The 21830-nt window shown below is 41.4% G+C and overlaps 1 protein-coding gene across 2 annotated transcripts in view; it reads right to left on the minus strand.

Moving 5' to 3' along the window:
• Positions 1 to 21830, minus strand: part of NSMCE2 (NSE2 (MMS21) homolog, SMC5-SMC6 complex SUMO ligase) — a 253682-nt gene that overhangs the window by 100213 nt on the left and 131639 nt on the right. Inside the window, exon 5 of one of the 2 annotated variants that reach the window (XM_055126045.1) lies at positions 10994 to 11077. The exons of the other annotated variant lie outside the window; for it this stretch is intronic. Coding sequence (XP_054982020.1) covers positions 10994 to 11077 — 84 coding nt within the window. The remainder of the gene's footprint in view (positions 1 to 10993; positions 11078 to 21830) is intronic. 2 annotated transcript variants of the gene reach the window in all.

Here is a 21830-nt window from a genome sequence, read left to right on the forward strand (position 1 = left end):
ACAACCTCAGTGTCCCTTTTCTTGCTTCTTAAAAGTAGCTTTCCCAGAATTCATTCCTTTTTGCTGACTACTTCTTCCCCGGGGTAATCTTATCTGTTTGCTAAGTTTCACCCATCTCCCGATAAGGATATTTTTAGATGACTGCTTTCTCCAGAACTCCAGAACTTATTTCCAATGGTGTGTTTCCAAACAGATAGTGTGCCAATCTTATAAACTCAATATGTAAAAATATCAAGACTTATGGCCCAACCTTAAGCATGCTTTGTCTGGGGTCTGTATCTTGTGGTAAAGGAATAGTGCCATGTGCTGCTAGAATAAGACTTCAGACTACAAGCTAAAGTTCCAATCTCAGCTCTGACACTTGGTTCCTGTCTGTCCTAGGAGGACTCATCTACTGCTGCTAAAAAACTCAGCTGCTTTATCTACAATGTGGGCTTAGTAAGGATAACTTTCATAAAGTGGTAAAGAGTTAAGCAGCTAATCTGTGAACACAACTAGCACGGCGTCTGAAACATAACAGACCCTAAATAAATGGTTATTTTTAGTTAATGAGGTTCCCTTGTGCCCAGCAACTTAAGTTGAATATTTGGAAGTTATCTCTGTGTCCTAGCTTTTACTTAAGCTCTGAATTAATAGGTGTCAAATGCTACTGATTCTACAAAATAACTTTTCCCCCCACTGTGAAACCAGTTTAATCTTCATGTTTTTACTCTCTTATTTTGCACTAGTTTTTAGACACATTCAAGTCTCTCCCACTTAAAATCCCCCTGCTATTGAGTGATATTCATTTTATTGAGTGATAATCATTTTCCATTGCCTCAAGTACCTCAGAAAATTTTAAGTCGTTTTTTTTAAAAAACATCTTTATATTTCTTAAGTTCATTTTTCTGCAGAATACATTTAGTTACTATTGAAAATGCTATTATTTGACTATTTCTCCTTCCTTCTTCATTACACTTTGTAGCGGACATGGCTGGCAGATAAAACAACTACTGACATTTACCTACTTTATCCTACCCATTTTATGCTAATACATTTAGTTACTAGTGAAAATGCTATTATTTGCCTATTTCTCCTTCCTCCTTCATTACACTTTATAGTAGACATGGCTGGCAGATAAAACAACTACTGATATTTACCTACTTTATCCTACTATTCACTATCTTACTCTTTTTTGTTATGAAAATAAATTTTTATGATAAAAAATTGGAAATATATATAAATAAAAACTTAAATCATGCGTGGTCCCACCTTCAGAGAAAATACAGTTCTCTATTATTTAGACTGTCATTTGGCACATCACAGATATGTTTAATAAAGTCTAATAAAAATGTGATATTTTATTTAAAAATGTGATAATTTGTATACTTTTTATTTTAATACACGTGTGGTGTATGTGGGTGTTTATTAATGTTATCAACAACTATTTGCTAGGATTCAGATTGTGCTGAGATATAGAAAATAAAATGGTTGGAAAAGACATGACAAAATCAATGTGAACCAGAAGTGTGACTAGGAAGAGAATAAAAGTAAAAAGTCAAAATGGGTTATTTTTAGTTAATAAATGTTGCTTTAATATAAGGAAATAATGACCTTCTTCTGCTGAACCCCTATCAATAGCTATACACTACGTTTATTTTATAAACAGGATAAACGGAGAGAAAAAAATCTGCACATTACATGATCATGAAACTATAACTGCTTCTTAACCCTTTTCAGAAAAATCTGGGACATGTAGAGAGCATGCAATTTTCAAAAAATACACTGCAAGCATTTATGTATTTCTGCCCCAATAAACATACACAGGAAAGTGAATCTCTATGTTTTTCAAAGTCCAGCAATCTTTCAATAAATTAAAAAAAAAAAAAACCTTCCCAACTGTCTTCAAAGTTTGAACAAAAAAACAGACACACATATATCAAACCTGTCTTGTTGTTACTGTTTTTGGCATATAGAATACGAAAAGGGGAGCTTGCCAGGCTCTGCCATATGGGCAGGATACTCTCAGTAGCTTGCTGGGCTCTCGAGAGGGGCAGAGGAATCAAACCCAGGTCGGCCTCGTGCAAGGCAAATGCCCGACTAGCTCCAGCCCATATACCAAACCTAAAATTTTAAAACAATGACAGATGGGGGTGCAGACTTCTTAAACACAATGTATGCTCCAGGCATTCTTGCTCAACAGACCTTATGCCTTTGAATCTAAGCGCTGTGGGGAAGAGTGCTCCATGTTAGTATGGACCAAACTAATCGCAGGGGCTTTCTCTGTTCTCATCAACATAAAATCCAGCCAGGTGCCAGGTAGAGGGAGGAAAACTGGGGACATCGGTGGGGAAATGTACACTGGAGAAGGGACGGGTGTTGGGACACTGAATGCCTGAAACTGAATCATGAACAACTTTGTAGCTGTGTCTCTCACAGTGATTCAATTAAAAAAAAAAATAGTAATAAAAACCCAGCCTTGCAAATGTGTGTCGTTGAAATGAGAGCTATTCAAAGTCTACTCATTTGTTTTTACCATAAACAAGGAACTCTCTTACTCCAGAAATCTTCAAAGTAATTTTCTGCAAGTTAGTTTGGCAACTGATGAAAACCTGACTTCTGAAGCACTGTCCTCAAAGATCTTCTGGCCAAGACTGGATGTGGATGAGAAAGGGGTCCTTACAAGCTCCTGACACATTTTCAGCTGGGAACTGGGGAAACACCATCCAAACGGACTCTTCAGACAGATTAAATTAAATTCCCCTCTGCCAAAATGATCTTCTGGATGCTGGTTTTTGAGAGTGCTAGAAAGTCAGAAAACAAAGACAGGCTTGGAATAGCACAAAGGTTCAAAAAAGAGGTCTCTGGCCACACCTGAGTTTGAATTCTGGCTCTGCAGACATGTGAAATATGTAAACTATTATTTGCACCTACTTAAGATGATAGTTTTGAACACTATGGGAGGCAACACATGCAATGTATCAGAACCATATCTAAGACACTGGGAACACCTGAAAAATGCTCATTAAGTCTTATTCGTAAGGACAGCTGGACTTCATCTGTGAAAATGGAACATCTCATATAATGTGGGGTTGAAACATCAGTTGTTTGTATTTGGGGTAAGTTTGAGGGCCACACCTGGCAGTGCTCAGAGGCCGCTTCTGGTTCTGTGCTCAGAGGTCTCTCCTGATGACGCTCAGTATCATGTGATGCTGGGATTCAAATGTGGGCTCCCACAGGCAGTCTGTGCTCAGTCCACTGGGCAAACCTGTGCTTAATTGTATATAAAACCTTCTAGTACATCTTTCAAGCATGTTATTCTTTGTTTGAAGGCATCACTTTTATCCTATTGTCCCAGAAAAAATGCAATAGTATTCTTCAGTTTATAAATCTTCCCAAGCACTTTCTAATGTGTTTGAAAAGGACTAACAGGTTAAATAGCATTTTTTTTTTTTTGCCTCTCAGAGCTTGGTATTAAATTTACGCTGAATTTTCAATCACTCTTGGATGCATTATTTATTTATTTATTCCTTTCCTCTATTCCTTTGTTTTGCTACGGAGGAAGGGGTCACACACATTTGGCTGTGATGTGCCAAAAACATTTGGTTGGGATTTTGGGGGTCCCAAATGGCCATGCCACAGAGATCACAGAAGAAGTGAGGTGGTGCCAAGGATCAAACTTGCTGCCTCACACCTGACAGATAGGCACGACCACTGGGTCCCTGAGATACACTGGGGGTGAGGGTTGGGGAGGGGAGCAGAGCCCACAGGAGCAGTGTTCAGGGTTTACTCTTGGTTGTGTGCTTAGAGATTGCTCCTAGAGTGCTTGGAAGCATAGCATCGGGTACCCAAACCAGGTCAGCTGCATACAACGCAAACACCATTGTGGGTGAAGGGACCACAACCAGTTACAGTCAGTATCTCTGTGCTCAGGGATCACTGCTGGTGGTGCTCAGGGATCTATGCAGTGTGAGGGATGGAACCAGCATTAGCCGTGTATATGGCAAACACTTTTTACTCCTGTAATATCTCTCTGGCTCCCTGACACACATCTGAATGTAAAGCAAAAAATTTAGATTGTAAAATATTAGGCAGTTGCTCAAGAAATTTCTACTGAATAAAGCAAACTTTTCTCACTGGTCTGAACATCATATATCAACTTAAGTCTATGCACTTGTTACAATTCTATGCACTCATTACAATGTTTTGTTCCCCGAGTAAAATTTATGCTTTACAGAGAAAGAACCTTGGTCATTTGGTTCACTGTGGGATCACCAGAGAAACCGTCTGGCTCATTTATGTTCACGAGAAACCATCATTAACAGTATTATAAATCACAAAAGCTCAATCAAGCAAGAAGAAAAAAGAAAGAAATTGCTTGCTTGTAGTATAAATGGCAGAAAAGGACTTTCCTTCTTGAGTGAACACTTAGCATTACTTTGTTTTCAGTCAAGTTGGAAAGCTGTGTCAAGCCCCTGAGCTTTTTGGTATGACCCAAAAAGCAAAAAAAAAAAAAAAAAAGAGAGAAAAGACATTCTGCATCATATTGTCTTTCCCCTCTCTGTTGCTGTTGGTGCAAGAACAGCACCAACAGCACACTCACCAGGGCTCACACTCCTTAAGTGTTGTACTCAGGCCAACACATTCTGGCTGCAGTGCTGGGGACGGGGACATACTCTTGGTTGTAGGACTCACACATCCTTTTGTTCTGGTGTGCACCACAGACCTGGCTGTAGTGCAACTAAAAAAAAAAAAGCCCCCAAACCAAACCTCTTTGCAGGACTGGGGATCACAGAGAGCAGAGCTGCCAGGATGGAGTCTGGAGCCAGTGGGCGGCATAAGGGGATGCATCTGTGGCCTCCTGCTTGCAAAGTGGGCAATGTAGCCAGATCTTACAATTCCTTGTGAGGTTCTTGATTCCTACGAACACTTGATTGGCTCTAGTAGAATGCTTAGTCTCAAGCTGGTTGTAAAATTTGGTCATCTCTTCTCTGTCTTCAAATGCTTACGTGGAGGTCCAAAGGCTTTTTGCATGTAGTGCTACCAAGTAACTAAACACAAATCTAAACACAAATATATTCTTTCCTGAGGATAACATCTCCCTCACTCCACCCTACTCCACCCCATTACCTGGATACTACTAGTCTGTTCACTTCTGAAATACTATGCCTTAATGAGGACATGATCAAAAGAGTAAAATTTTCATCAATTTCTTTTTAATTTAATTTAATTGATTTATTTAATCTAATAACAACATCGTTTAGACAAAACCCACATGCAAAAATTTCATTTTCTTAATGGGCCACACTGAGCTCTTTGACACTTCACATTTCTAGCTTCTGCATCAAGTTCCTTTACATTCTCCATGATTTCACCAGGTCCAGTCCTCGGCTCGTCTGTCCTCTCATTCAGTATCTTCTCACTATCTCCTGGCCAGTGCTTCTACTTCCTGTCTCCAATGGCCATCTAGTTCTCAACTCCCTCCGCAAGTACCGCTCAACCGAGACTCAACGGGCACAGTGATCCTCAACTCCAGTGGCATCTGAAATTTCAGGAACGGGTCTTCCGGCTTCAAGAAGTATTTCCCTGACCTTCTAACACATTTTGGCATCCAGCACAGTATCTTACAGCAATGCATTGGGACTGTGAGCTGGGCTGCAACTCCGCACTGCCCGGGGAAGGATCTTTCCTCTCCACCCTGTTTTTCTGCATGGAAAATGGCGGCAGCAGCAATATCCACGTGGTGGGAGCCATCTTCCAAGACTCCTAACCCAGAGGTATACAGTTTTTACACTTTGGGGCTCCTAGGTAATCATGGGAAGTGGGTGTTACCGGCATGCCCTCGGCCCAGATAAATCCGGAGCTGCTGAGAGCGAAACGGACCCTCTGCACCTAAAGACTTTGATTCCAGAGACCTTCTAACACATTTTGGCATCCAGAGCAGCTTCTTACAGCAATGCACTGGGACTGTGAGATGGGCCATGCAATTTCTGGCAGAATTTTCCCTGGACTTTATACAGAAATCCAAAACTGACTTAACATCTCTTAATTGTCAGCAATGTGAAACGGTTCCTTTTTAGCAGGTCTGACTTTGGGGGGATATGCCAAATAATAACAGTGAGCTTTTTGTTGAAATATTGAAAGTAATCAAAGTAGCAGCCATTTCTCCAGACTGTGAACTAAGCAACAGCCCCATGCCAGCCGAGAAGAGGAAATATCCCTCTTTCCCGGTTGTTTCCCATTTTCGGGGAGAAACGCAGCATGGCGTCCACCATACTATGAGGCGTGGGAAGGGGGATGAGGGAAAAAAAAAGGAAAAGGAAAAAGGAAAAAAAAAGAGTTATGTAATTGGAGCAGTGGGGCTACATATCTCTTCATTCTAAGCAATGGAAAACTAATTATCAAAATGCTTCCTTGGTAGTAGGGCTGTCTCTCTTGAGGGGAAACTCCAACAACAATAGTGAGTTTTGTGTTGAAATATGGAATGTAATCAAGATAAAGAGAAAATGAAGTGAAATTCATCAGTTATGCAGTTGGAGGTGGGGGGGCGGGGGCGGGAGGTATACTGGGGTTTTTGGTGGTGGAATATGGGCACTGGTGAAGGGATGGGTGTTTGAATATTGTATAACTGAGACATAAGCCTGAGAACTTTGTAACTTTCCACATGGTGATTCAATTAAAAAAAAAAAAAGGTACTTCCCTGCCCAGGGACCCTTTAGTGTCTATCCCATCTCTGGCATCATCATCTGGTGAGTGTCCACTTCAAAAGCCTGGACGTCATCACCCCCTGACCTGAGGATATGGATGCTGACTCTCTAGTTCCTCACCAGACCTGATACACAGCAGCATGACAAATATTCACTGAAGGATAAAGATGAGTCCCTAATGCTTGTGGTTTCTAATTTAAAAGCCCCTCAATTCACTGTTTCCCCACTACCACTATGCTGTCAATGAATACCTTAGTTAAAAAGGTATGTCCATAAGACAGTCAGATTTCTCGATTCAGAGCAATTTTTTCTCATCCTGCAACTAAAGACCCTTTTAAATAACACAGTGTGCAAATAATACTCAGATACATGGACACAAGGGCTAGGAGGACTGGTCCATGGTAGGAAGCTTGATACAAAGCAGGAGGGGGTGGGGGTGGGGAGGAGTGCAGTTAGGACAGAGAAAAGACCACGATGACAATGATAGTTGGAAAAGATCACTCGGGACAAAAACTGAGAAATGAGGTAAAATGACATTCCCTTTTCAGTAACAGTACTGCAAACCACAGTGCCTAAAAAAGAAAATAAGAAAAAAAGAGAGAAAGAGAGGAGGAGGAAAAGTGTCTGTCATAGAGGCAGGCTGTGGCTTCGGGGTGGTGGTAGGGGTGAGCGTGAGGAAAACTGGGGCCACTGTTGGCAAAAAACGCACACTGGTGAAGGGATGGGTGTTAGAACATTGCATGACTGAGACTCAATCATGAACAACTTTGTAACTGTGTATCTCATGGTGATTCAATTCAAATGATTTTTTTTAAAAAAAACCTTTTATAAATTTGTAAACATGACAAACACATCTATTAGTTTTCTTAGATTTTTAATTTTTTAATGAATCACCGGGAGGTACAGTTATAGACTTACAAATTTTCGTGCTTATGTTACAGTCATACAATGATTCCTCCACCAGTGACCTTTCTCCACCACCAATATTCCCAGTATCCCTCCTAATGGCAGAATCTCTTGGAGCCTCTGTCCCTCTCGGAGAGCCTGGCAAGATACCAAGAATATCCCGCCTGTACAGCAGAGCCTGGCAAGCTACCTGTAGTGTATTCGATATGCCCAAAACAGTAACAATAACAAGCCTCATTCCCCTGGCCCTGAAAGAGTCCCCCAGTACGGCAGAGTTGGGAAGGATGAGTAAGGAGAGGCTGCTAAAACGGTTTGATGCTCTTCGTGTTCCTGGAGTGAGCAGATGCCACTGGGCTACACCAGCACGTGACAGGAACAAATGGAGATGTTACTGGCACCCGCTTGAGCAAATTGATGAGCAAAGGATGACAGGTGATACAGGTGGTGGCAACTAGTCTATTATAGTCTGCTTCCTCGTGGTCTCCTCAGCTCTCCGGCAGGTTTAGGTTTCAATGAGTGGCCACTGACAGTGCCCTGCACAGTTGCTGCACAGAGAGTTCAATGAGTGTCCGATGAGGAAACACATTCTCAAGTCTTACCAGTGACCGTGTAAATTTGTCACAGGAGGGTTTCCAAACCCAGCTGGTAGTCGAAAATAGTTGCTAAGAGGATAGGCATATCATAAAATTATAGCCAACATTTGACATATAGAGACATTCTTTCCGTTTGTTTGTTTGCTTTTATTTGCGGGCCACACCCGGAGGTGCTCTGGGGACCATACTGAGTGCTGGGTATCACATTTAGGTCTGCTGCAGGTAAGTGCCCTACCCACCGGACTATCTCACCACCCTCTATAGACATTTTTGAGGGTGACTTTCAGACTATCTCGAGAACCAATCATCACCAAAACTGAAGAAGCATTACTCTTGGAGTTTATCTGGTTAGAATTCTAAGGTGTGTTACAAACTGACAAAATTAGAAATGGAGACATAGACACATAACACACAGACACATAGGGACTGATCTGATTTCAAGTCTCTGTGAAAATTCTGATGGAGAAAGGACAAGAATCAGGTGCTAGAGGACTGCAAGGGGGCTAAAGAAGGACAAATGATGCAAAAGAATTCACAGATGCAAAACAGAAAAGACACTTCTGTGGGTGCTGCCATTTTAGACAGTGGCCTCACATCGCCAGTGTGCAAAAGGCTGTGTTCAGTACAAAGAATGTCAGTGTCGGAAGATATCTGCATAACTGGGACTGTTGCAAACTGCAGCTGGCCACCAGGCTGCTGACTTGAGGACAGCCTGTTCCACCAGTCTCGTTGCCATTCCAGGTCTTACAGTGAATCTCTGTTTAGACTCCAACCGTCAACAGAAGGAAGGAGAGAAAGAGAAGGGCAGACACTGGCCTGGCTTTTGAGAAGGTTGGTGGGGGAGAAGAGTAGATCAAACGATTCTTTTCCATAACGACTGTTCGCTCCCCCTTTGGGGGAGGGGGTGGCACACCCAGCGGTGCTCAGGGCTTACTCCTGGCTCCAAGGTCACTCCTGATGGAGCTGAGGGACGACAGGCAATGCCCGCGACTGAACCTGGACGGGGACCAGTTTTCTCTAACTCACTCTACTCCTTTTGCCTAATTACAGCACAAGTTACGTACTTTCCTATTTGTGTTTTAGAAAAATGAGAAAATACAAGTTCTAAAAAATACAGGTAGAGTTGAAAGCAGTTTAGTTTTCAAACTAACTGTCATGAGTATCCTCTTCCTATTAAACACTTAATGAAGGAAAGAAATGGGAATTTTTCTTTCCTCTCTGTTCATTTCTCCAAAACTGCATGAAATACTATGCATTCCCTATGCTTTAGAAAAAAAAAACACTAACTTTTATATCATAAGAACTTAGGGAAAAGACTTCAGCAGCAGCAACAGGCTGAATCTGTCGTGTTTGGAGGCTCCTGGCCTAACCTTCACTATTGTGGTACCCCACTATGCGGCTACAGCCCTGGTATTCCAGACGACTGTGACAGAGAAGCATTCCTGACGTGGGCATGGAAGCTGGACCCGTGGAATATCAGCATCATCTTTCACCCAGAAGAAATGAAAGGCAGGGGACAACAAAATCTGGCCCAAAGGCAGAAAGACTTCATTGCCCGCTATCTCAGCACCTACATAACCAGGGGGTGGGGGTGGAGCTCCATAATTCGGATAGCTGCTAGGCCAGCTGTAGAGCACTGTGATGGGTGATCACCTCACAGGAATTCAAAAGAACAGCCTCGCAGTGACAGACAGGGGTGGGAGCCTCATGGCATTACCACATGGACTAATAATCTGATAGCATCGTTTTTTTGTAGGAGAAACCCAATTGTACAAATGAATGAATTTGTGATTGTCCAAACAAAAGTTTTAAGAAATGAGTGTGCAAACAAAATCAGACTTCAGAATTTTCTTTAAAAATTTATTTTAATACTTTTGGGGTGGGGGCAAGTAGGGTGGGTGAGTCCACACCTGGCAGTGCTTGAGGGGCAACTCTGGGCAGTGCTTGGGGGCAATCATGTGTGTTGGGGATCAAACGTGGGGGTCCAGCTTGCGAAGTGTGTGCGCCAGCCCTCTGAGGTACCTCTCCAGCCTGTCTTCATGACTAATTTTAGCTTAAAATTTTGAGGTCCTGACATATTAACATGATACATTAGCTTCTTTTATCAGGGATGGGGTCAAGACTTTCTTCTTTTCCTTTCTTTTTTTAAAAAAAGAAGTTTCAGTGAATGGTACTGGGGTGGTAACCAGGGACACAGCTGGTGGTACTAGGGGAACCCTGAGGTGCCAGAAGTGGAACTAAGAGCCACACACATGCTAGGCATGTGCTGTACCACATGAGTTAATCGCCTCACCACTGCCTCCCCTATATAATATCTTAAAACAGAGTGACAATTGGGGATTGCTCTAGAGAGATACCTGATAAATTTATATTGCATTTTAACTTAGGGACCAGTTAACTAGGTGAAAGATAAGGCAGAAGGGGGCTGGGGGTTGGCTGAGGAAGGGAGAAATCACTGTTCGACAACCCTCCACCAAACTGTGTGTCTACTTGATGGAATCTTCCATTTACACACATTCCTGGAATTCGCCTTAGAGCTGGAATGAGTCCTGCTCAGCAGTCTACTCTTGGTAGTCTCTTTTGCCAAGAGGAGATGCTAATGAAACTGCTTGTGATTTATCGGGGTCTCGTTTAAGCTCTGTTCTGGCCAAAGGTCAGCTGAACAGGTCACTGAGAAGCTGTGCTTTTATTTTTCTCCAAAGCACTGTATGGGATTAGAATCCCTCTCATGTTCTACTGGGGCTGTTTTGAGAAGAGAGAGAGAAAGAGAGAGAGATGAGAACAGAAGAAAAAATGAAAGTCTATAACCTCGTTCACTGCCTGCTCTACTTGCATCCTTATCCTTAATCTTGCCGAACTCACTGGGTCCGCCGTCTTCCTTAGGTTTCACTGCTGCAAGAGAGATCTGGGTTAGGACGGGCATTGAAGATGAGACCAAGGTCAATGTGGGCATATGAAATGAGAATCAGGAGTGAGGCAGAAGAGGCAGAGTTCAGAACAGGAAATGAGTTGTTGGAGGCACGTATGATACGGCAACTGTATAAATATTCTTTCATACCAGGGTGAAACTGGCAAAACCAAACATATTATACTCACCGGGAAAAGGGCCTACAGTCACTAAGGTAACATCCTCAGGGACTCTAACTGAAATGTGTCCATGACTAAGATGTTCTTAAATATTCCTTTTGGCAAGAATTGCTCTGGTGAAGTGTAACATGGAAAAGGAGCATGGCACATGATGACAAGGATGGGGATCACCTGGGAAAAGCACGGATGCCCACAAGGTAGTATTCATGCTACCTGAATGGGCCTTGCAGACTCTGATACCCCATCTGAGTGACTCAACCCGGGAATGCTAATAAAACACATGCTAATAAAACTCAAAAGACACTGATGTCTCAAAAATACAATACAAAACAAGCACACAGAGAACAAAAAACAAAAAAGGAAACTTTATTATCTGTAGTGAAAAACAAAATGTCTGAAAAAGTCTGAATGGGAATTCTCTTTCTGGGAAAGCAAATTACAGGAAGGAAGCTTGATGAGCAGGGAAGCAGAGCAAGTGGAGGGAAGCACCTGGATTCCACCTCCAACGGCAGGAGGCTCTGAGCTAGGCACAGAGATAGGTACCGGTCAGGTAATGTGGGTGCTTGAGCCATCCTGGCAGGTGCTACTGGTCAGAATATGCTTTGTTAAGGTCCGTAACAATGACATCAACAACCTTTCTTCTTCTTTGCTCTGGTCTCCACAGCAATATTGCTCTTTTGATGGAGATCTTTATGTGTGTGTGTGTGTGTGTGTATCTTCTATATACACACGTATAATTTATATTATATAGTATAATATTATATGTATGCATGTTTGTGTATTTTCAGGATGACAACACCCTCGATTAGGTAATATTCGAATCTAACTGCCCGAGCAGTCTTTATGACTCAAGGGCAGATGGTCTCTCTTGGTTTTTAACTATTAGGTGTTCATTTCCTGATTTGATTTGCACAGAGTAATTTCATTTTTCTGTTTTCTGGGATCAAGAGGGGCATCATAAGGTGGACTCCACCCTTGCCTACAAGTTCCACAAAGTGCTGGTAAAATACAAATCAACCCGCATTCACTGTGCCAAGTTCATGCCCACTGCTGCTCCAGGTAGTGGATATTATGTACTTGAAAGAAAATGCTCTTTAGCATTTCTGATGACTGCAGAGGTACATTTCTTCATTCATGCTGCACGAGTATTTGCAAATCCTCTACTATGTACCAGGATTTACCCAGTACAAGAGCTATAAAGAGAAACATGACATGGTATTGATGTCTTTAAAAGCTTACAGTCTACCAAAGAAGCAAGATGTGTTTCTTTAAAAAAGAAAGAAAATGAAAAAACAGTGACAAGTACGTTTCTTTAAAAAAAGAAAAAAGACAAAGGTCAGTGACAAAATGGCAAAAGATGCCGGGTGAAGGGGCTGCTTTTGTAACTATGCAGAGAGAGATGTTCTACCTGTTTTTGAAATACTAAATAATAATTAGCTTAAAAAAACCATGACAATGAAATGAAAATGTAAGTTCCAAACCTACTTCCCCATTACTACTTGATCCCTCAAGGCTGCCCTCAAGAGTCTGATTAGTAAGCTTCCAGATCTTTCCTACATAAACAAAGCATGTGCATATATAAATAAACTTCTGCCTCATATACATATTGAATGATATAGATATGTATTTATGTAACTAAAATGTCAACATATAAAATTGATAAATTATATTCCATTACTGTAACTCCTGCATACCCATTTATGTAACACTCACATGTGGGATTATACTACATATATATTGCTTTACAAATTGCTTAATATTCCTTTGCTATAAATTATAACGTGGATTGGAAAGACTAAGAGTCAATGCTTAGTTTGGAAAACAGACTTTATAAAGCTCTCACTAAATCCTAAGCAGAAAGCTCTGAATACTCCAGAAACTCCTTGCATTGACCCCCTAAAATCATTATGCTGGATTTTACATGAATCATTTCCTACCTTTTCTGTATGATTTTATTACTGGAGGCAAGCAGAATTCAAATGTGCCTAGACTGGCAAATGCCTTCTCGGCAGAACGTCGTCTCAGTTCCCAGGGCCTCTCTGAGCTCTGGCTTTCCCTTAACTTCTTTGGGCTCTTAGCTGCTCTGAGGATATTTTCTTTTATGTAGTCAACAGTTTTAATTATTTGCAGCAAGAGGGCTATTCTAATAACCTAAATGACTGTTTTCCCCAGAAATTACAGGTGTCACTTCTCAATTTCTTCCCCGTGTTATAAAGGACATGTGAAAAGAAACCCTTCCCTGCTGGCTCCCAGCTCCTTGGAGGGTATGAGAAGGCTCTGACCACACAGCACAAAGAGTGAGGCATTCCCTAGTAAACGGAGGCTAAAAAATGGAAAAGAAAATGAAGATACCATTTTCCCTGCCCTTGGGGAGTTCCCAGTTTCATTTTGTGAAGAAAGACAAGCTCTACATGCACAAAACAATTTGACAGGAAACAAGTTGAGGCAATAAAGAAATATGTTTAAAGGAAATCACTTGTATTCACCGACACATAAAGATTTCCAGATCTACTGTGAGGTGAGAGAGAAAGCAGTACGATGGTAGATGTGTATTCCACAGATCTATATCTATCTCCCACTTGTGTAAAGAGGTATGTGCATGTATGCATGTGGATACATGTCAGTGAGGATTCTTGTTTATGAACAGGGATAAGATGGGAAAGGCACAAGATAATGGTTACTTCTCACACTGGGAATGGGATGGCAGGGCTGATCTTGTCACTGTCACACATCCTATATAGTTTGAGGAAGTGAATAAAGGTGCATGCATATAGGGGATCAGGTTCCACCTCCAGCACTGCCAGTTCTATCCTCAGTAATGCTGTAGCGACTCCCAAGCCATGGGCCAGGAATAGCCCGAGTACCACTGGGTGTGGCCCAAACACACATAAGCCCTCCCACCCAAATATCCTATGTAATACTTTTATATAAAGCACATGCTCCTTTTAGTCAAGAGGAAATTATTTTTAAATCAAAGGAGCAAGCATATTCAATAATTAAAAAACCTATATACAAGGAAAATTAGACAGGAAGCCCAATTTTTGAGGAGCTTGAAGACACAGATAGGCCCTGTCGGACAGGCCAAACCTAAAGCCGAGGATAGGAGTTGGGGATGGTGGGGCAGGCAGGGAGCGAGGTGGGTGTTCTGAGTAGACACAGCCCAGAACTGAAGAATGATGCCTGAAGAAAAGCACAGGAAGTTCCCCTGGCTAGCAGTAAGTCAAGTTTCATCTCGTGAGAAGATTAAATGGATAGAGCAAAGCCACCAAGAAAGAGTGGATTGTCACCAGAACTTTGTGTTCATAACTGCTTTGCTGGGAAACAGAAGTCACTGTAAGCTACTCTGCAAGGAAGGACTAAGACAAAGTAGTTGCATGAAGGAGTCATGTACAACGATATCAAATGTGAAACATCTTTAGAAATCTATAAAGATCAGCGGTCACATCAGTAAGGTCTTCCAAATAAGGAAGATATGCTAAAAAAAGTTCCATTTCAGGGAGATGATTCGTAGAGTCCGTGATGGGGAAAGAACGGGGCAGAGCCAGGAAGGTCGTCAACAGCAGGAGACTTGAAAGAGCTTGCCCAATTTTCACAATCTGAAACATGCAGATAACTGTCCTACTTCTCGGGACTGTTGTAAGAATTAAAAACACCAAATGTCATGGCAATATGCACCAGCTCCTTTCTTCACAACTGCTATTATAGTCTAGATATGTGTTGAGAAAGATTGGGACTGGTCACATGAGAAAGATAAAGGCCAAAGACTTCCCCAAATGAATAATCAATAAAGATCTAGATTTCCAGGCCAGAGAGAGTACTTGTCTTATGTACTGTCAACCTTGGCTTGATCCCAGCCATCTCATACAGCCCCCTGAACGCTGCCTGGGGTCACTCCTGAGCACAGAGCCAGGAACAGTGAGCACTGTCAAGTGTGGTCCACTCCCTCTACACCACACCCACAGAGAGATCTAGATCACCGACAGAAGATTCTGGTAGAACTGTGATGTTACTGACAGAAACCAAAATAGGTTCCCAACACTTTCTGGAGTTATAATATCTTTGAGTTTGAGTTTCACCTCACCTATCTCTCTGTTAGTCCCTAACTTTGAAGGGACACACCCTTCATATATTAATTAGAATGGTTTATTTGTAATGTTTTAATTTCGAGGGGCAACAGACGAGGGAAAGAACAAAGGCCTCCAGTCTTTTGATCTATCACCCTGGCCCCTGCAATATTTTAAATAAAGGTGTATTTTTATTCATCCTATGCAGAAAAAATTTGTGGGGAGTGGGTTTTAAAATTTTGAGAAAAATTTCCATTTAAAAAGTCCTGAGCACAGAGAAGGAGTAGCCCCTGAGTACTACTGGATGTGGCCCCAAGCAAACGAAACTTCAAGATCAGTCAGGGAAGTGACTCAGTGGGAGAGGGTGTGAGCTCCTGGGTTTAATCCCCTGCAAAACACACACACACACACACATACACACACATACACACAAACACACACAGCGCACATGCAGGACTCAAGGGACTACAGTTGACACTTTGCATACTGCAGTGCTGGATTCGAATTCTGACACCACAAAGATTCCCAAGTACCACCAGGAGCAACTGCTAAGCACCAACAAGGAGAAGGCATTGTGTACTGCTAAGTACTGCTCCAAACAAACAAAAAATTTCAAGAAAATTTAAATTCAGGACATGCAAAATAATTAATTATTGCAGAAGGGAAAATTTAGAATAGTTATCTTGTTAAAAAATTAAAAACAGGGGCTGGAGTAATAGTACAGTGAGTAGGGCATTTGCTTTGCACGAGGCCGACCGGGTTCAATTTCTGGCATCCCATATGGTCCCCCAAGCATCACCAGGACTAATTCCTGAGTGGAAAGCCAGGAGTAAGTCCTGTGCACCTCCACGTGTGACCCAAAAAAGCAAAAATAAATAAATTAATTAAATTTAAAAAATAAAAACAACAACAATAACAACTCACGTTTGACTTTATGGAAGAAAAAAAATCCAACCAAAAGGAAACAGAATGAAATATCTTAAACATATTTCATACTAAGCCTCAATCACAAAACTATGACAATCAATAAAAACTAAAAACCTAAATGGTTCATTATACTTTAAAAATTCATTTAATAGACTGAACATGATGGCCACTCAATACCTACATTGCAAACCACAACACCCAAAAGGAGAGAGAGAGAGAGCAAAAAGAAATGCCCTGCCACAGCGGCGGGGTGGGGTGGGGGGGATGGGGTGGTTGTGGAGAATGGACATTGGTTGAGGGATGGGTACTTGATCATTGTATGACTGAATCATAAGCATGACTGAACTATAAGCATGAAAATTTGTAAGTCTGTAACTGTACCTCACGGTGATTCATTTAAAAATATTAATTAATTAATTAATTAAAATAAAATAAAATTCATTTAAGTTACACAGAGTTACAGCTTTACAATATTCCAGAGTTTAGCCTGGAAGTTCTTTATTGTTTATCCAATGGTCAAAAGCTTGAGTATTGTTACATGACCGAAAACAAAAATTGAAAAAGCTTAACAGAGTCCTTCAGGACTCCTTATTTTTCTGGAAGGCCACATCCCTTAGAAGATGACAGAGGCAGGTAATTGTGCAATTAAGCTTCCAGAACTAGTTACGACTTTGGAATGTGATCGCTGTTGTGCAATACAGTTGGTCACCATCATATGAAAATCTTGGGAAATGAAGTATCTTGTTTACCTGCTAGTTCCTGTCAGAACAACTCACTCACACATCAGTACCTGGGTCTAACCAACCTCCCTGTCTTGGTAGTTGTGAAGCTATCTTAAAGGATTCCAAGGATATTTCTACAGAGGTAACAGGAGAGGGAAATGAGGGGAGAGGAGGAAGAGAAAAGAGGGGAAAAATACACCTTTACTTCACAGAAATCTGGGAAGGAGAGACGTAGATGAAACCGCACTGAACAGAGCTGCTTGCTGACGGTGTGGATGGGTACAGAGAAGCACACCTTCTACTACGCTCACTTTGTACACAGAAATGCCCCACAATAAAAGGCTTTTAAAAAGGCACACACCAAATTTTCAACTCTGCACTCTATACCTAAAAGGGGATGCCACAGTGCTATTAATAGTACTGCGATAAATAGGTCATTCTTGGAACATCAAGTTAAGATTTCAAGAGTTCCCGAGGCTTACTTGTCCAATAACAATAATAAAAACTATGCCAGATAGTGATCCTTCTTATGTGCATAATGTTTACCCACAAAGCATCTTCACTTCCATTATCTCAACTGATTTTCATAGCAGTGCTGTTGGATGTGGTGGGTAACATTCTAACAAGTGAAGAAGAAACAGAAGGTACGGAGCTGTTACGTGACTTTTATTTCATTCCTTCATTCGCCCATTTATTCTGTCATTCATTTCACAAACACCAAATACTTAGAATGTGTCAAGCCCATCTGTCCATGTTATTAGAAATTAGGAGACAGAGGGGCCGGGCGGAAAGACAGTGGGTAGGGCACTTGCCTTGCATGTGGCATTCCATATGTTCCATATGAGCCCCACCTGGAGTGATCCCCAAGTGCAGTGCTTGAAGTTAGACCTGAGTACCATCAGGGGTGGCCAAAAGAACAACCAACCAACCAAACAAACAAACAAAAGAAGTTAAGTGATAGAATATGATTCCTTCTTTCAAAGAGGCACATAGCTTAGCAGTGGGAACAGATTCATAAACTGATAATTCCACAATAATGTGTCTCATGTTACAGCAAACCTTTTTTTCTACCCACCCCCCACGACCTCCAACAAAAAATATAATTTGCACAACAGCTCAGTTTTATAAGTACATGTTTAATTGAAACATGTGCTTAGGAGACAATACCCTTTCTATGCGTGACACACACTAAGGTCTTTACTGATCCACTCTATTCAGTAACTCTTCTTTCTGAATGAAATGCTGTCACAACCTTCTACAGCAGCTTCATTCTGCACTAGAGGGTTGTGACCTACAGTGTGGAAAAGGGCTAGGGTAGGGTCAGAGTTATGTGGCAACACCAAAGGAAACAAAACCTGGGCTCCAGGGGGCGAGAAATGGCTTTAAAGAGGTTGGCCTCTGAGCACTTCTTGATATGCAAGTGGTGGGACCAGAACAAAGGTCTTCAAGAGTTTGAATCACTGTGCTCTTGCAATGACTGTGGTATTCTATGCTGGCTAACTCTAAAGCAGCACTGGACTGTGAGCTTGATAGTGATTCTGGGAACCAGTTGCTTTCTGGAAGTGTGTCAGCCATCACTCACTCATGCTGACCAAATTTTCACTAGGTGGACAACTATTTCCTGGCTACTGACTCACCCTACTGCTACCTGTAAAGCCACTATAAACATCCTGAGACTCTAAGGCTTACTCCATGACTAACAGTCCTAAGTATTTCTCTTGTCAACTATTCTTCATAGCAAACGCATTGAAAAGCAAGAGCCCATGGGGGTCAGAAAGATAGCACAGTGGGCAGAGTGCTTGCTCGTATGCGGAAGGCCCATATTTGATCCCCAGCCCCCAAACAGTTCCCTGAGTTGGCCAGGAGTAATCCCGAATGCAGAGCCAGGAGTGAGCCATGATCACCTCTGGGTGTGGCCCCAAACAAAACAGAACAAAAAAAAAAGTAAGAGCCCATGTATTCAATGTAAAACTGATTTTTTTTTTATTTTAATCAACAACAAGTCTGTATTGTGATCTAGTCTGATGCTTTAATCTTCTCCCTCTGGGTCTAAAAACTGCTTCTCTTCAGCCAGGCTAGCTATGCGCTAGGTCCAGAGGTCTGGGGATCAGCGAAGCACTCACAGTTCATGCTGCTGCCCTCTGCTGTCCAAGAGAGAGGGACCTAGTGGCCTGCACCTCGCCCTTCCCTCCAACAGGAGTGGCTCCAATTTTAGATCCCTATTTTGAGAATCTATTTTGCCCCTTTGTGACTAAGACTCATTTTAGGGACCCAACCTTCTGATAAGTTTGATCCACTAAGTCATGACAAAGAAAAGGTGCTTTCTCACATCTCATTGGCTTACCAATAGTAGTGCAACTCAGTATGCATTTGATAAATACTCATCAAGAACACCTGAAAACTAGATCTAGGGAAGAAAGTTCATTTCACTTCATGAGAACTGGAAAAACTACAGGTGTTTCTCATCCTTACTTTCCTAAAGGGAATATGCGTTCAATGTCAATGGTACATACTTTTTTGTTGGCTGAAGGATGGAAACATTTAGCTCGTAATTAAAATCAAACCAAACCAAAGAAACACCCATCAGTATTTTTGCAATTCACTGTATAAATGAGGACCTTAGTACACTGAAAATAGTCTGGGCTCAGCTTTATAGGTAGTAAGTCAGTAACAAAGGGTCAACCAGAAAGAACTGAGAAGGATGCCTTGGAGAATGTTACTGAAAAGCATAAGTCAGTCACTTGTAAAGATACTCTTTCTGACCCTGAGAGGAATCTCTTTGGAAGACACGTTAAGGATTGACATATTTAAATATTCTATGAAATATTATTTAGAAATATTCAGGTCAATAAACTACAATCTTAATGACTTCTTTTAGCCTGAGAGAGCAACAGCAGTGAGAACTGCCAGAAACACTGTGGATTCACTATGTGTTTAATTTTGAATTAACTTTTCATTTTGAGTTTTGAGGCTGTCGACAGGCTCTGTGCTCAGGGTTTCTCCTGACAGTGCTGAGTGGGTGGGATGGGGGGGGGGCATTCTGAGAACTGAACGGGGATCAGCTCACGCAAGGGAAACACTGTACCCCTCCTGATTTTGAATTATTTCTCCTGCACATTCAGAAACCTTTTATTGTTGGCAATTATTTTTTTATAACCTTCTCCCCTCCCAAGAAGGCAGATGGAATAGAGAAGGGATCACTAAGAAAATGATGGCTGGAGGAACCAGTTGGGATGGGAGATGCGTGCTGAAAGCAGATAATGGACCAAACATGATGACTTCTCAGTGTCTGTGTTGCAAGCTATAATGCCCAAAAGTAGAGAGAGAGTATGGGGAATATTGTCTGCCATGGAGGCAGGGGGAGGTGGGAAAGGGGGGGTATACCCAGGATACTGGTGGTGGGGAATGTGCACTGGTGGAGGGATGGGTGTTTGATCATTGTAAGATTGTAACTCAAACATGAAAGCTTGTAACTATCTCACAGTGATTCAATAAAATTAAAAAACAAACAAACAAACAAAACCCTTCTCCCCTCCCCATTCTCAGTTACAATTCAAGAAGCTAAGTTCTAGATTGCACAAAAGATATATTTTAAGAATACGGTTAATTTAGAGCACCAAGAACAACATTTTCAAAAAGGCTCTAAATGCTTAGTTGACAATCAAATGATAAAACCCTAAATAAGCAACTTAAGATAGCTAAATATAATACAAAAGATTTCTAACTTTAAATTCATGCTTATTTTTCATATAAAATGCAAAACAGGGATAAAGACCTCTATTTTGAGGATCAAATTCAATTCCATAAGAACCTATTATAGGGTCACATAACCTTTCCAAGATTTTTTTAAAATAAATTTCTTTATGATTTGTTATCATTAAATATTTGCTTTAAATACCAATGTTATTTACTGATATGCCCAGGAGTGTATACAAATTTCTCAAGCAAAAAGGGATCATGAGGAAAAAAATTAAGAAGTATTGTACTAGAACATAGGCTGCATACAATTCTTCCTAAATTCTTGAAAACTCATTTTCAGCATTAGATGAAGTATCTTCAAATGACTGCAGATCTTAGGTCTGCTGAACTCATTATGCCTAAAACCAAACTTTAATTTGCTTCTACCCTTTTCCTGCTGCCAATCTCCCTGAACACTGATTCTTAATTTCAATGATTTAAGAAGTTACTATGCACAAGAAAAGCAACTGGAAAAGAAGTTAAAATATTACAACTTTTGCATTGGGTACATTCCCTAAAGTACTTAATACTAAAGAAAGATGATTTTTTTTAAAAAAAATAGAGATTACTAAAGCAATCTAGGTTTCTCACTGTTTTACTACTTCCAGTGTAAGTGCTAAAATTCTCTCTCAAAATCTGACCACCCCTTTTCCTGTCCACTTCTCTTCTACCCAGAGTAGCTCAGATTTGTTATATCTTGCTTAGATTTCTTCTATCTATGGAGGCAGAGAGATAGTACATTGGATAGCACTTGCCTTCCATGTGGTTTGGTCCCTGGCATCCTATAATGTTCCTTGAACACCACCAGGAATGATTTCTGAGTGCAGAACCAGAAGTAACCTGAGCATCAGTGGGTGTGGCCCAAAAAAATGAAAGGAAGGGAGAGAAAGGAAGGAGGGGAGGGGAAGGAAGGAGGGGAGGGGCAGGGAGGGAAGGGAGGGGATGGAGGGAGGGAAAAGGGGAGGAGGAAAGGAGAGATGGAGGAAGGAGGGGAGGAAGGGAAGGAAGAGAGGAAGAGAGGAAGGAAGGAAGGAAGGAAGGAAGGAAGGAAGGAAGGAAGGAAGGAAGGAAGGAAGGAAGGAAGGAAGGAGGGAGGGAGGGAGGGAG

Source organism: Sorex araneus, chromosome 2 (assembly GCF_027595985.1).
Source record: "Sorex araneus isolate mSorAra2 chromosome 2, mSorAra2.pri, whole genome shotgun sequence".
NCBI classification, from domain to species: domain Eukaryota; kingdom Metazoa; phylum Chordata; class Mammalia; order Eulipotyphla; family Soricidae; genus Sorex; species Sorex araneus.